At 40.1% G+C, this 16383-nt stretch overlaps 1 protein-coding gene across 1 annotated transcript in view; it reads right to left on the bottom strand.

Annotated features, from left to right (window-relative positions):
- Positions 1–16383, bottom strand: part of PATJ (PATJ crumbs cell polarity complex component) — a 210458-nt gene that overhangs the window by 45298 nt on the left and 148777 nt on the right. The window contains exons 31-33 of the mRNA XM_065409300.1: positions 13542–13614; positions 9090–9182; positions 1171–1288 (exon numbers count right to left, since the gene is read on the bottom strand). Coding sequence (XP_065265372.1) covers positions 1171–1288; positions 9090–9182; positions 13542–13614 — 284 coding nt within the window. The remainder of the gene's footprint in view (positions 1–1170; positions 1289–9089; positions 9183–13541; positions 13615–16383) is intronic.

The raw sequence follows: 16383 nt of genomic DNA, 5'->3' as shown, positions 1-16383 counted from the left end.
CCTTCAAACTTTTAAAAGAGTACTAAATAATGGGGGAAATGTTTCAAACCTTTTTATATTAAAAAAAAATGTTACATTGTTGTAAGCAAGACATGAAAAGTAATTCTTCCGCTCTACTCTGTGCTGATTAGGCCTCAACTGGAGTATTGTGTCCAGTTCTGGGTGCCACATTTCAGGAAGGATGTGGACAAATTGGAGAGAGTCCAGAGAAGAGCAACAAAAATGATTAAAGGTCTAGAAAACATGGCTTATGAGGGAAGATTGAAAAAATTGGGTTTGTTTAGTCTGGAAAAGAGAAAACTGAGGCGGGGGGGCATAATAGTTTTCAAGTACGTAAAAGGTTGTTACAAGGAAGAGGGAGAAAAATTTTTCTTCTTAACCTCTGAGGATAGGACAAGAAGCAATGGGCTTAAATTGCAGCAAGGGAGGTTTAGGTTGGACATTAGGATAAACTTCCTAACTGTCAGGGTGGTTAAGCACTGGAATAAATTGCCTAGGGAGATTGTTGAATCTCCATCATTGGATATTTTTAAGAGCAGGTTAGACAAACACCTGTCAGGAATGGTCTAGATCAGTGGTTCTCAAAGCCGGTCTGCCGCTTGTTCAGGGAAAGCCCCTGGCGGGCCGGGCCGGTTTGTTTACCTGCCACGTCCGCAGGTTCAGCCGATCGCAGCTCCCACTGGCCGCGGTTCGCTGCTCCAGGCCAATGGGGGCTGCGGGAAGGCTGGCCAGCACATCCCTCAGCCTGCGCTGCTTCCTGCAGCCCCCATTGGCATAGAGCAGTGAACCGTGGCCAGTGGGAGCCGCGATCGGCCGAACCTGCGGTCGCGGCAGGTAAACAAACCGGCCTGGCCCGCCAGGGGCTTTCCCTGAACAAGCGGCAGACCGGCTTTGAGAACCACTGGTCTAGATAATACTTAGTCCTGCCATGAGTGCAGAGGACTGGACTAGATGAACTCTTGAGGTCCCTTCCAGTCCTATGATTCTATGATTGACCCTTTGGAACATTAAAATAAAAAGAACAAAGCAAAACGTGTCTAAGAAGGACTAAAACAATCCCAGTTATAGGAGAATATTATAACTCATTTTGACAGTACTTGCTATGATACTACTGGGATAACTTTGCCATTAATGTAAGCTATCTGGCAGAAAGAAATGATTGGGTCTCACTATGGCTGGTGAACTCTGCCTCTGGAGAAAGATAAGAAGGTGTTGGTGCCAAAGATATCTCATGTAAACTGGTGGGTGCTTTGGTTGAAGACTTTGATTGTTTTAACTGATTGAGGACCTAAAAGAAAGGAAAGGAGAAATCAAAATAGTTCAATTGTTAAAATAAAAAAATACAAAGGCAGTATGTGTTGTTCTGAAATCAACAGTAGCTATCGATTAAAGCACAGTATGAAGATCTTTACATTAATTGGACTGGCAATAGAAAATTCAGTTTAAGAATATTTAATATTTTAAAAAGAGCCAAGTTGGGTAGGTTTGATACTGTGAATCCAGAAATGCCTGCAAAGAAAGTCTGATGGAATTTCATTTGGTATAAGAGACTTATCTGAGAGACAACATTCTGAATTTTTAAAAACAGGAAACTGTATTCTTAACACAGTCTTGCCATGACTATTTCTACATATTTAAAGAGAAGGATATTTTTAAACCATTCAGTGTTCAAATAAGAATTAGTTCAATCTCTTCTTCTTCTATAGAAGAGCCCTGGTAGCGTAAATTGTGATACAACAACAATTTCTTCAATTGAACTTCCCTCCCCCAACCTCACCCTCACATACAAACACACATACATTTTCTGGAAGTTGCTCCACCAAATCCTGCTGATCTACCATCAATATCTGTTTGTCAGCTTTGTTTCTGACATCCTAAACAGGGAAAAGGGTAACTTTATTAAAAAAAAATAAGAAGTCACATCAGCTTCAACTTTCATTTAAATTAAATTTCTTCAAAACCAGAGAAATCAAGCCTCTGATTCTGTAATGTGATACTATTTACACACGACACACAATTACACTATGGAACTCTTTGCTACTTCATGATGCTGAAGCCAAGAATTTAGCAGGATTGAAGGAAGAACTGGACATTTACATGTAAAACAAGATTATCCAGGGCTATAAGTACTTAATTTAGCAAAAAGAACTGGAGTACTTGTGGCACCTTAGAGATTAACAAATTGCCACAAGTACTCCTGTTCTTTTTGCGGATACAGACTAATATGGCTGCTACTCTGAAACCAATTAATTTAGATGCAATATAGAGGTTAGGAGGAGACTCTTGGGGAGGCAGGGAGGGGAAGCAAAAGGGGGTGAAATTATGCCACATCTGTCTATTATGGGGTCTCTTGCACCTTCCTCTAAAGCTTCTGGTACTAGCCTCTGTGGGAGACAGGTTACTGGATTAGATGCGCCATGTGTCTGGCAATTCACATGTTCCTATGTACCTAAGAAATTAGAGTTGGGTATGTGTCTAACTTTAAGCATATTGAGTAGTCCCATGGGATCAGGAGCGCCGCCAGCTTTTCTGCCGCCCTAGGCGGCGGAAGGTCCCGCCCCGAAATGCTGCCCCCCACAGAGGCGGCGAAAGGTCCCGCCGCCGAAATACCGCCGCGGTCAAAGCCCCCCAAATTGTAGTGCCCTAGGCGACCGCCTAGGTCGCCTAATGGGTTGCACCGGCCCAGCATGGGATCTTGCTGAATTGGGCCTACAAATAAGAGAGAACTAAACAGTGATCTAATCCATCTCTCCCTTGCCAGTGCAAGATTATTCTCCACAACAAAATAAATACTAATAATGTTTCACTCAGTCTTGTTATAAATATCTCAAACAAAGGTGCTTCAATCTGTTTCCAGACACAAATAGATCTCACTGTCAGGAGAGTTTCCTTAATATTCTGTCTAAATTCTTCTAACCTACATTTCATCCCACTACTTCTAGTTTTATCTCCTTGTAATATCCTAAAGAATTCCTGTCCTTCTTTGGCGTATACCCTCTTCAAATGTTTCCAGACAGTCATGACAGTTCTTCATTGTCTCTTAGCCAAGCTACATAAACTTATGCCAACATTTGCAGACTTGGGTAACTAAACACAGCTATTTATACCCATGTTAAAGCACCTACATAAGCAGCTTGATGTTCAGAAATGCTGGGCATTGACTTCAAAGGATATTATTGGTACTCAGCACCAGTGAGAAAAATCAGGACACTTATTATGGTGCCTAAATATGGGTTTGAGTGCCTAATTTTAAGTACCCACATTTGAAAAATACTGGCCCTGTTTCCTCAAGTCTCATAAAAATTAATCATCTAAGGGTAAGAAAAACAGTAGGAGACCTCTGCAACTGTAAAAGAAATATATTAAATTATTTTAAAGTTTTCCTTTAGAGTCTGCATAGATAGCAGGAAGACAAGATAGAGAAAGTGGTGATTACTCTATTACCAGACATGGCGAAGGAAAAAATATGTAAGGAAAGATTACAGATGTTGCTTTCTAAGGGATTATTCTAATGAACAGTGGGGAATTATTTCATTTGCTCCATCATTCATTATTATTATTCTTTATTATTCATTTTGCTTTATGGGATTCAAAATGTGAAACTACATCTCACATGTATCAAAGTCTTTGCACATTAAGAAGTTATTTTATTACTCTTAGCTTCAAATTCATATTAACAGACATTAACTTGTTGAAAAACACAAGGGTTATTGTGAATCTATCCCTGAAAATTTCTCAAATGCTTTGTGCTCAGCAAGGGTTTAATCCCCTCAAATGTACCAGAAACCACTTTATGAAATCCCTCAGTTACACATTGGGTGCGACAAGAACACAGCTTTCAGCTGCATAAAAACAGATCAATGTTCCATGTTCAGATATCTTGAATACAATGCTATCTGTTTAACATTAATTTAATTATCCTTTCTATTTACATGATGTAGCAATGCATGCCCCACATACATCAAGAATGCAAGCTGCTTGATGAGCACCCTCAGTTATCACTCAAACCATTTTCATCTCAGTCAAGATCCAAATTGTGAAAGAATCGCTTTATGGATTTAAAAAAAAATTCCATTCTTTTTCTATGACCCTTCATAGGAATCAGCATAGCCAGATCCTCAGAAAAACATCAAAGCATTCTGCCAGCTAACCTCAACTACCCCGTTAGCACTGTATTTAGTTGGTAGCACTTTCATTGATCCCAGCTGAGAAATAAGTTCCCTTCTTTCCCCCCTCTATCCAAACAGGTCCATGACCAATTCAGTTATGTAACTTTGCACTTCTACAAGTGATGAACTGGCAGCATAGAGTGTCCCGGGGCAGCCTGACAAATTTACCAAGAGTTAATGGACACAGTGAGTTGAATCACTTTATGGCTTTCATCACTTGGTTGGACGTGTCACCCATGCTGTGGAAAACGCAAGTCCGCTGGAAGTCACTCTTAAAACCCTCATGTCAAAAACGTCCTGAGCTGTTTACATTCTTAGAACCTCCGAACATAAATGAAAACATTCTGCACTCAGTCAGCTGGTACAATCAAGAATGTCTGGTGTCATGGTGCAGCTTTCAGCTGGACTCATTTGAGAGAGAATTTTGCATATAAGTTCGTATTTTTTGTCATAAATTTACAAATAAGGTAAACACTCGTGGTGATGTGACTCTATGGGCAATAGGGGAAATATTATGCTCTCAGCAATAGGACATCTTTTTCCTTTGGCCTTGACAGTCACCAAGAGACTGGCAGCAGGAATCTCTGTTTATCTTCTCATCTAAAGAATGAGTCATTGAGCACAGACCTGCAATGTTAGCAAAGAGCAAAAAGTTCAAGTAGCAGTATGGGCCTTGAACACAACTTTCTGGCTCGGAGGAAAGCAACAACTGTTAAGCCACTTATAAAAATGAGTATTTATATAGCCAATATTATTGAAATCTCCAACACCCTTTATCAACTCCACATTCTAGAGTTATTTGCCATGATTCACCAAGCAATTTTCAAAATTTGGATTTTGATAAAGATCTTACACAGCTTACTTTCCACCCGGTCGCCACTATTTTTACAGCCTATTCTGTCCCTAGCTCCAGGGTCAGTATCATCTGAAACCACCAGGATGTTCCTGGTTAACCTAATAGCACTATATCCATCCTCCAAATCCATCTCCCTGTCCCTAACCTTTCACCTTCTCTTCAGTTTGACAACTCCATAGATAGGTTAGATAGATAGACAGATGGATAGATGATACTGACTCTGGAGTGACTGGATTTACATTGGGGTGAGTTTAGACCAGGGGTCGGCAACGTTTGGCACGCGGCTCGCCAGGGTAAGCACCCTGGCGGGCCGGGCCAGTTTTATTTACCTGCTGACGCGGCAGGTTCGGCCGATCGCAGCCCCCACTGGCCGCGGTTCACCGTCCTGGGCCAATGGGGGCGGCGGGAAGCCGTGGCCAGCACATCGCTTGCCCGCGCCGCTTCCCGCCGCCCCCATTGGCCCGGGCCGGCGAACCGCGGCCAGTGGGGGCCGCAATCGGCCGAACCTGCCGCGTCAGCAGGTAAATAAAACTGGCCCGGCCCGCCAGGGTGCTTACCCTGGCGAGCCGCGTGCCAAACGTTGCCGACCCCTGGTTTAGACCATTGAGTGTAAGGTCATTACTGATAGACTCAATGGTCTAAACTCACCCCAACGTAAATCCAGTCACTTCAGTGGATGTACACCAACATATACAGGATCAAGACTACATTGCCTAGTGGACAGAGCACTAGACTGGAACTCTGGAGACCTGGGTTCTAATCCTGGCTCTGGCAAGTCAATTCACTGCTCTGTGCCTCAGTTTCCCCATCTGTAAAATGGGGATAATGATACTGAGCTCCATTGTACAGTGCTTTGAGATCTGTGATAAAAAGTGGTATATAAGAGCTAGGTATTATTATTATAAAAACAATCTTATCTTTCCCCTAAATTCTTCTCTTCTTGCTCTCTGTCATTGTTGACACACGAACATCCTTCCCGTCTGATAATGATATGATAATCTGAGTATCATATTGATGCCTTCTTTCCCCAAATCTTTCCATTGTTCTCTTTGGACTCTTTCCCTCATTCATCCATTCCTGTCCACCCCTACTGTCAATGACTTAGTTCATGCTTTCATAACTTCCTGTCTTAATTACTACAACCTCGTCCTCACTGGTTTCCCCAATTCCCAACTTTTCTGCTCCATTACATCCAAAATGCAGTTGCCAACATAATCTTCCTTTCCCATTGCTCCAGCCACATCTTCCTCCTCGCTCCTTTTTTGGATCTCTGAAATAGCTTCCACTCTTCTACATTAAACTCATGCTTCACCTCCTAATTTTCAAAGAATTCCAAAATGCCAGCCCCAACTACATCTCTTGCCCTCATCTCCTGCACTGTAACCCACTCCGTAATATCAGCCCAAGCTTTTCTCCTAACTGTTCTTTGTCTCTTTCACCCACTTCAGACTGTGTGTATTTTTTTCATATTAATTTGTATCTCAGTTTCCCAGCTGCAGTATGCCAAATAAGGCAGGTAGAGTAACAAAAATTTGCATTTACAGTTAGAATTCATGCATTAAAACTCCAGTTCATTTGTATTCAAGCCCATTAACATTGCAGAACTTCTGGGGTGGTTTGGACAATTCAAATGCACAAATTCAACCCATGAGTGCTTTGTCAATCAGGAATACAAACAAACCAATGTTAGCTCGGTGGCTGATTTCAATGCTCAAATACTATATCAACTTCTGGTTCTTTGCAAAAACTCAGTGGAGTTCCAAGTATTTGTTTGTAATGTTCAAATATTTTCAAAAAACAAATAGGTTTGCAAAAACCAAAGACTTTGTGAAGCAAAAGAAAAACAACTCCCCCAAAACAAACAAAAAAGCCATTCCTTCAGTGAAAATACCTTACATAGATTATGCATAAATAGCATGTCTCAATTAATGCACTACCTGAAGAACTATACTAAACTGTTGTGTGGGGTGGATGGTTGGGGGTTGGGAGGCAGACAAAATGATTGTCCCAAGAAATTTTATGTTTCTGTGGGTTAGTCACTCCTCAGCATACTTAGGATTTCTCTATTTTAACCTCTAACAGAGCCTTAAAAGAAGATTAAGGCACAACCCCAGGAATTCTAGATTTCTGATAACCCACAATCCTAACACATTAAACAACCACCACCACGTATCAATGCAGAGTTTGATATTTATTACAGCACACACTCTGACAGAGCCACATTAAACCAGAAATTATGGATTTGATGCAGAAATTCTATAGCCTGTGTTATGCAGAGGGACAGACTAGATGATGATAATGGTCCTTTTGATTTTAAAAATCTATGAAGCTAGGATATAAATATGAGTGTGATTTACAGCCACAAGCTTTTTTCTGGGGCACGGAAGATATTGTCGACAAAAGTAGATGTGAACTCCTTGTTGCTGAGTATAGCTCAAGAGAAGGACCAGGGAGCTGCATGCAACTGCTGTACCTCAATATAGAACAAACTGTATTTACATCTCAATCATATGAACAGGTGTAGGAAATCATACACCTGATTTTCCTCTCGCTTAGATAAATCAGGAGTTACTCACTAAAACTCAATTGTACTACAATAGCGTGAAAACAGAATGAGGCCCTGTGATGCTGGCAGACCAGGCACCAGCTCATGCCAAAGTCCCCATGTCTCTGCTGAACTCTGATATATACATAGCTGAAATCTGTCTGGCTCACTTGTGGGTTAATACTGATAGGATAGGTATTAGAATTATAAGAAAGTGTTTGGATTCTATTGAATGTTTGTGAGTTGCTGTGTTCATTAATCTGACTTGTAATATCTGCGTTCCATATTGCAATGTAATATTTGAAGGGATGTATTACAAGCCTCTATGACTGCATGAATCACCATACAGGAGAGGGCCATTAATTAGTGTGAAGAGAGAGGCTCCTTATACACCCATCCGGAAAGAGGAAACCCGTTGATACCAGACTGGCCATGGTTGGATCTTACAACTGGCAACTCCCTACATCTGGATTGAGGAATTGTCAACAAGAGTACTAAAGCAGGGGTTCTCAAACTGGGGGTCAGGACCCCTCAGGGGGTTTCAAGCGGTCAGCCTCCATCCCAAATCCCGCTTTGCCTCCAGCATTTATAATGGTGTTAAATATATAAACACGTGTTTTTAATGTATAATGGGGGGGTCGCACTCAGAGGCTTGCTATGTGAAAGGGGTCTCCAGTACAATAGTTTGAGAAACACTGTACTTAAGGCTCTTAGAGTTGTTCTGCAACCCTTCTCCCACTCCCCCCCAGGGGGGAGGGGGGAGAGAAGTCCACTTGCATGACTTATTTTCATCAACTGAGTTTGCAACTGAGCGCATATGGCAGGAGGGGGATAAAAACACCAAACGAAAGGAACTAAGGATCTCTGTGTTGGAGGGATTTTGGAAGAGCAAGGAGTTTCTTAGGCATAAGGAAGAGATCCCCATCTGCTTATTCTGGGTTAACCCTAAAGGACAAATTGAGCTTGCTGGTTATAGAAGCCTCTATTACCACTTAAAACCTAACTAATTCATGTGTCTATATTCACTTGCTTTAACCATGTAAATAACTAGCTTCCTTTTCCTATTTAATACATCTCCATATAATTTATTATAGGAATGGCTACAAGTGTTGTCTTCCATGTGAGATCCAAGGTATTGGGAAAGTGACTGGTACTTTGAGACTAGGAGTAAAATGAATATTGCTGTGATCCTTGGGTTTAAGGGCCATCTATCACAAAGATACCTCACCTGGGTGACAAGACAGACCAGAGTATCAAAGGGAAGTGTCTGTGATTTTGTTTTAGGCTGTTAATACACTTGAGGAGTTTGCACTTAATGCAGCTGGTTGGTGAAATCTAAGTTTAGGACTCATGACCAATCTGGGGTTTGTGCCCTAGTGTTTTAACAGTCTGCCCTGAGGTTGGTACTCGTGCTCTTGCACCACAGTTGGGAGTGTCTCAAACCCATTATGTTAGCACTTTTCAAGCTTTGAATTTTGTGGAGGACTAAACACATTTCTTTAAAGATAGTGACACTTACCATTTTGATACATTCATCATCAGTCAAGCTTTTCATGACAACTTCTGAGCTGCAATCTTCTTCACTGCTTGCATGTTCAGTGCCACTGTGATCCTGGTAAAGAGATTGTTTTAAAAAACAAAACAAAACGTTACCCCTAAATAGCTCATGATAAAATTAGACAGCATTTATTTGATGTGATGCTTGTTTGAAATAAGGAAGAAGATCCACAATGAACCATCACTGATTAAAATCAGTGTTACAAGTTTCAGAAGGCAAGTGCTGGTCTTTATTGGTCGAGGATCAATTTACATTAGGACCACCTCTTCTTACACATCACTCCATGAATATTGAAATCAGCACTTAGGGGACAACTATTCTGACCCTACTGAGGATGAAGCTCATGAACCAGGAGGAAAAGGTGTTTTACTGAATGGTGTTCAGCTATGGAACTCCCTTCTGTAATAGGTGAAGATGAGCACGTTTTACCTCCTTTAGAGCACATGCAACACACACCCTTTGCACAATAGAGGCAGTAATATGACAGATGAGGAGTTTTCTTCCTTCTTTAGAGGTCTCACACCAAGAAGAGGCAATGGAACATACAACGCTACCAGAGTTGAAGCAGAGAAAATGGTCTTACCAAAATAATGCTGAAACTTAATTTTTGTATTTGGTGCATAGATACCATGGTGACTTGTGCTTTCCACATATATATAGAGAGCATAATCATGACTGGAAAATGATGCAGCACATGCCAAAGAAAGGGCTATTGTATTTTAAAAAAAAACATTCCAAACCAAGAGTATAGAAGTAAAAACTTTAGCCTCTTTTCTTTCCCTAGCAAACATGTGATATGTTTTTACCTGAGAATTTTATTCCTTTTACCCAGCTCCTGAAGACGAAGGCTGTTTTTCGGGCTAGTTCCTCTCTCTCTCTCTCTCTCTTTTTTTTTTTTAATCGTTCAAATGAATTCAAGTCATTGCTCTACATCCCAAGCGCACTCTTCCTTACAAACCAAAATTAACTATATATTACCAATCCAATTTCCTGCAAAGATCTTCACTAGCAGACTTCTTTACCAGGCTATTCTAAATTCTTGTTAGGCATTGAACAGGTAAAATGGGAATTATGCAAATGGCCATCTTGCCATCTGAAGAGGTAATCTACTTCTCTCCATTCTTTAGGAGGCTCAGTCCATTCAATATTCACAAACAATGCCTCATCCCAGTTACAAAACATTATGTAAGAGGTGGCTTTATGATATATTCAGGTTCTTGCAAACAGAACTTCTATTAGACTTATACACTATATTTTGGTTTAACTAGCTCATTTTGTACCAGTACTAAGTCTATTGTGGTCCTGTCCTATGGTTTCACAGAAATAAACATGTCCCCATGTTACAGGAATGTTTGCTAGTCAGCCATTTTTCTCATTAAACTACTTCAACCAAAATGAAGAGATCAACATTAATTCTGTTTAGTAATAGTATTTTGTATTTATGTAGGCATCATGACATACTGCTAAATTATTACCTCACCCACCTTGTCTCTCCAGGCCTGTTTTATAAGATACAACAATTCTTATGCAAACTACAAGCCACATATATTGTTAAACATCTACTTAGTCTCTCCTCTGAAAGTACATAATATGGTCTACATTTTAAGATATGAACAAATGCAAAAAATGTAATATAAAGCCCTACATAATTATGACAACCATTTGAAGTATTTTTTAAAGTGGTGTCAAATGTCTGATGGATAGCCCTGGAAATCAAAATCCTGCATTTAGCCACAAAATATGTAAAAAAAAGTCCCTTCACTGCACGTAACTTTACCCATCTATTGGGTCTACCTTTAAGGGTCAAATAGCAAAAGGGACAGAATTCTTTGGTTCCTGCATAGTGGTAGATTTTGGTGATATGAACACTTGACCATGGCAACCTGGAGTGAGACTACCAAACAGAGTTCCATGGGATATGGCACAACTATCACATGAAAACAACTTCTAGTCTGATGACTTAAATTAGATTGTAAATGGAAAACTAGAGGTAGAAGGCTCTATACCTATTACCAGTTCCTGAGCTATTCAACCACTCAAATAAAATGACAAACCTTTCCCTCTCTCCCCCAAATGTACATTTGCACAAAGCTGCTTCAAAATTTATATTGCCTTTCAGTGAATGTTTTTAAACATGCAGCTCCACAGGAATGAACCCTTCAAGGGCAGGGTAACAGGTAATACCATGAGGGTGCAAGAACACAGCAGCTGAAGTTATTACTTGTCTTACCTTTACTATTTACCAACATGAGAAGGGAGGCGTTCTAGCTATAGTGTAGGGGGCAACAGCAGCTACTGAGGTCATCACAAAATGACCAAGAAAACTTTAAAGTGAACTTAAAGGCTTGGTCCATAGAAACCGCAGACGAACAAGGATTCTGGCCCCATTGGCCAGGACCCAAAGGAGCATGAAGCATCAGTTCAAAAGGCAATATTCTTATTTTACAAAATAGATAAATGAAACCCAGGGTTTTAATTGAAGAGTTCCCCTGAAACAAAAGCTAATTAATGTGGCTTTTCTGTACAGCATAATAGCACCTGAATTGCATCATGGATGTACAATAAATGGCCTTAAATGTTACTGTAACTTGAAAACTGCAAAAAGCATGCTCCGGAAGTTCCATCTAACATTGCAAAGCGTGAGCTAAGGCTGCATGATTGTAATAATGCTTATTAAAATATCAAAAAGCAAATGTACCAATGACCAGAATTTTACAATTCAAGGCTAGACCAAGCCCCAATTGACTCATTAAACCTGCTTTGCTTTATTAGCTCAAGAAGATATAGAATTAATAAGCAGCAGCAAGGCTAGCCATGTGCTATATCTACAAATAAGTACCATATTTCTCAGTTATATTATTATGATGAGACATCAAATTGATAACGATGTGGTAACATTCCAGATTGCATTGTGTAGTAACCACACTGCATTCATAAAGCTCAAAAGGATAAAAAGAGTCACATTAGGGCTGTTGCAACAACCATAATATAGAACAGCACTGTCACACTGAGGAAGCTCTTACTGTTGGAGGAGAACAAATAGAAACATCCATATGCTTTTAATTGCTAAGATGCATATTATGATACTATACACTAAAACTCCATGTTAATACGTCAGATATAGTAACATACTGTCATTTCCACTACAGAAATGTAGTATATAGCATGGCTGTAAATCGTATACATAGCCTAATAGCTAGGTCACAGGACTGGGAATCAGGAGACCTGGGTTCTATTCCTGGTCATGCCAAACAGACAAGTTATTTCACCGTGCCTGTTTCCCCTTACACCCTTGAGTATCTTGGCTATCTAGATTGAAAGCTTTTAGGAGCTGGGATGATCTTTCACCATGTAACTGTATGACGCTCAGTGCAACAGGGCCCTCAATCATTGTTGGGACCTACCTCTCTACTGTAATGCAAATAATAAATATGGAAATAGTTCTATTGCAGGGGTCGGCAACATTTGGCACGCGGCTTGCCAGCACCCTGGCGGGCCGGGCCAGTTTATTTACCTGCTGATGCGGCAGGTTTGGCCAATCACGGCCCCCACTGGCCGCGGTTTGCCGTCCCGGGCCAATGGGGGCGGCGGGAAGCGGCGCGGGCGAGCGATGTGCTGGCCGCGGCTTCCTGACGCCCTCATTGGCCCGGGACGGCGAACCGCGCCCAGTGGGGGCCGCGATCGGCCAAACCTGCCGCGTCAGCAGGTAAATAAACTGGCCCGGCCCACCAGGGTGCTTACCTTGGCGAGCTGCGTGCCAAACATTGCCGACCCCTGTTCTATTGCCTTCAGGGGGCATTGGTCAGGCCTTTAATGTTTATTTTCTAAATTCAGCTACTTGGATTTACTTCTAATGCCTTTGAAGGAATCAAAACCTGGTGGGACGTCTTGGCCTTAGTATGCCTGCAGGGGCCCCCACGAGAATATAGTATTCTATAGTATAGCAACTTTTTTTTATGGAAGGGGCCCCCGAAATTGCTTTGCCCCAGGCCCCCTGAATCCTCTGGGCGGCCCTGCTTGGCCTTCACTTACAAGATGTCTCCCTGCATGTCTCCCACAGAAAATGCCAATTTCTTCACTGGGAGGATCCTCAGATTTCACTTGTGTTCCAGGCAACACCTCCCCACCACAAAACTTTCAACCCTCTCAAAAATAATCGTGACCGGAGACAGCAAGACTTTCATTCAATGATTTATTTTCCTGCTGTATCACAGTAACTAAGACAATATCTTGTCACCTAGCACCACGCCAATTGTTTCATTTAAAAAACAAGGGAAAACACACACATTTGATCCAGTTCCTACCTAATGCATATTAGCTTTCAGGGATTAATCAGACAAGGTGTTTGGATGTATATTGTACTAATTATGATTAATCTAATTTAGTAAGTCCTAATCAAAAAACACATCTTACCTCAATGGAAGACTGGGAGCTGGAAGGTAATGGGAAAGGAGTAACAGCCATTTGGTTAACTGCATCTCCATTTCTATGAAACATCAAAAGAGGCAGAATCAGTTTATTACACATTCATACACAAAGGCTAAACTATTTTTTGAGTTGGTCCTTGCCTCATGTATTATGATTTTTTTAGGTACAGTTTATTAGTAAAATATATCTTATGTAAAAACATTAGGAGCCTAGAAAAGCACACTTTTCACTTCTGTTTGCATCCCTTATTAGTTAATATATGATCATAGCATGTCACCTTGGAAATAATTTAATTTATGTTCAATAGGGTTCGAGCAATTCAATAGTATTAGAGAACAGTAAATGGGAAATGAAAATACAACCTTTAAAAAGTGTTTTGCATGGGTATTTATTTTCCTGCTCATAAAAACATTTCAAAATCCCTTCAGAAAAGGGCTCCTAGTATCTATCCATGGCATGTCTAATGCACTCACCTATCAGGCATATAGGTATTACTATTGTATCTACTACCTGTGTTAGTAAAATAGCTTTTTCTTTTCAGTTCATATTTGCTGTATACATTTCTGAAAATCTGAAACAAACTTACCATTATTTTAACGAGGGGTGGGGAATCAGTTAATACAAAACACTAAATCCATTATGTATTAATGCATTGTTACTCAAAGATAATACTTAAATAATAATTTGAAGTATCTTTTTCCTCTTGGATGACTATGTGCTCCTAAAACAACTGACTACTTTGTGACTATCAAAGATGTTTTTATGGAAGGCTGACAGATATTCATGCTGCCTTGCTAGAGGATGTCCTGAGTGACATTCAAAATTGGCTGAAGAAATTAGGTAAACACCTTTGTGATCTTAATAAAACATAACCAAGGAGACTGTAGCTAATGCTGTTATATTGCTTTAAAGAAGTATTTGACATACAGAAAAAAAGGGAGATTTCCAGTTTTGCTTTTAAAAAGCTGTACAAATGAAACAACAAAAAAAATGTTTTTATTATTTATATTACAACAGTGCAGAGAGGCTCCAAACGAGATCAGGACCCCATTATGCTACGTGCTCCATAACCATAGCCTGTAAGCTCATTGGGACTGTTTAAATAGACAAGACAGATAAAAGGAAACATCATCATTCCCACTTTACAGACAGAGGATTGAGATTATGTGATATGACCAAGGTCACACAAGAAACCTGTGGTAGCTCCAGGAATTGAACCCAGTTCTCCCACGTTCCAGGGTCTTAAGCACAAGATTTTCTTTCTTTTAATTACAGAAATAAGACATTAGACAAATGTACATTATAAAATCACTTTTAGAATGTAAATGTCTGGAGGAAAAACATGGGTATGGTTTGTCAATTATCCCTCAAAGGGTTAAACATGTAAATCCAGGATAGCCCGATTACTCAGACAGAAAGATAATGCTAGATCAACACCCCTCAGTAGAGCAGAAGATGGTGAACGCAATCATAGGCATTTGAACTGATAAATCCTACATGCAAAGGTTGGTGAATTCACATTTACTTTATCTTCAACCAAGCAGCCATGCTGTTAAAAAAAAAAAAAAAAAAAGTCTCTATATTGATCATGATCACTTTTAGGCTCTCTCAGCCTCTCCTTCTGGCCATCCTCAAAGCTTCGCAGCACTCAGAAAATATGCTAATATCTGCGCTCCAATGACCAGTGTCACCAATTCATGCATGCAGGAGGCCATGCCAGAAATCTGACATAAGGAGCAGCATCAGATTTTCTTTTCATCTTCACATCACGATTTCCACGCATGTATTACTGTACCAGTACAGCATATTAGGCAAGGACATTTCTTCCTGCTTTTGTTTTCACAATGGTACACTGCAATTACACAGCAGTTCTCACATATGAGAATTAATCAGCAAATCTAAGATGTCTAAGAAACCTAGCAATTTTTGCCTACTATTAATTCAGGTTATACAGCCACTCCCCCCCCCCCCAGCAATGGATAAAGTCTTACATAAGCACTAATAGCATGAAAGTTAGCATAATCTACAGCTCATGATGCAAAATGTATAGCCTGATGGTAATGCATACATCTTAATCTTTGTGAGAAATGCTGTTATAACTCTAAAACATTGCTAAACATAAATCTTAATATCAATATTATAAAATTGTTTTTACTTACATACACCATCATCAGGTTTACAAATGTATGTCATTTTAAACAGATGATAATTTTTATTCCATATAATAAAAAATTACAATCATTCCTGGGGGGGGAAAACAGGGTTGCAAAAAGTCACAATTTGTAATCTATCCCTGTTATAACTGTACAAATTCAAACACTTTAATACTTCTTCAACGGAGACTGCTTCAAAGTGGGAGCATATTTTAAAATCACAGTGCTAATAATAAATTGCTTTTTGCACTCCACTCCCAGAAACTTCCTTGATTAAAACAGGAATTTATTTAAAATTAAAATGAATTATCATCGTCTTTTGATGTTGGAGCAGATGCTTAGTGGTCTGAGCATCACGTTTGAATTGCAGTGGTTGCAAATGAAAATTCAGCACATGAGCCATTCGTTACTATGGTTACCACTAAGAAACCTGTTCTAAGATACCACTTTATGCAAAATATTGCCCAACATCAACTTGTGCATAGATTTCCTGGAAGCACATGTTCACATCTCATCAGGGTCGAGACAGTCCTTCATTTTTTCAAGGTCAAAGCAACTTTCATGCAATTTACACACTATGCTCGTCTTGCCGATATAACCTAAAAAACTAAATGTCTCTCCATTTTGCAAGGATGTTAAACATCCCATAATTTTATGCCACTGTCCTTATTCCA

Source organism: Emys orbicularis, chromosome 8 (assembly GCF_028017835.1).
Source record: "Emys orbicularis isolate rEmyOrb1 chromosome 8, rEmyOrb1.hap1, whole genome shotgun sequence".
In the NCBI taxonomy this organism is placed as follows: domain Eukaryota; kingdom Metazoa; phylum Chordata; order Testudines; family Emydidae; genus Emys; species Emys orbicularis.
The sequence above is the reverse complement of the archived record's forward strand: the minus strand, read 5'-3'. Positions and strand labels throughout refer to the sequence as shown.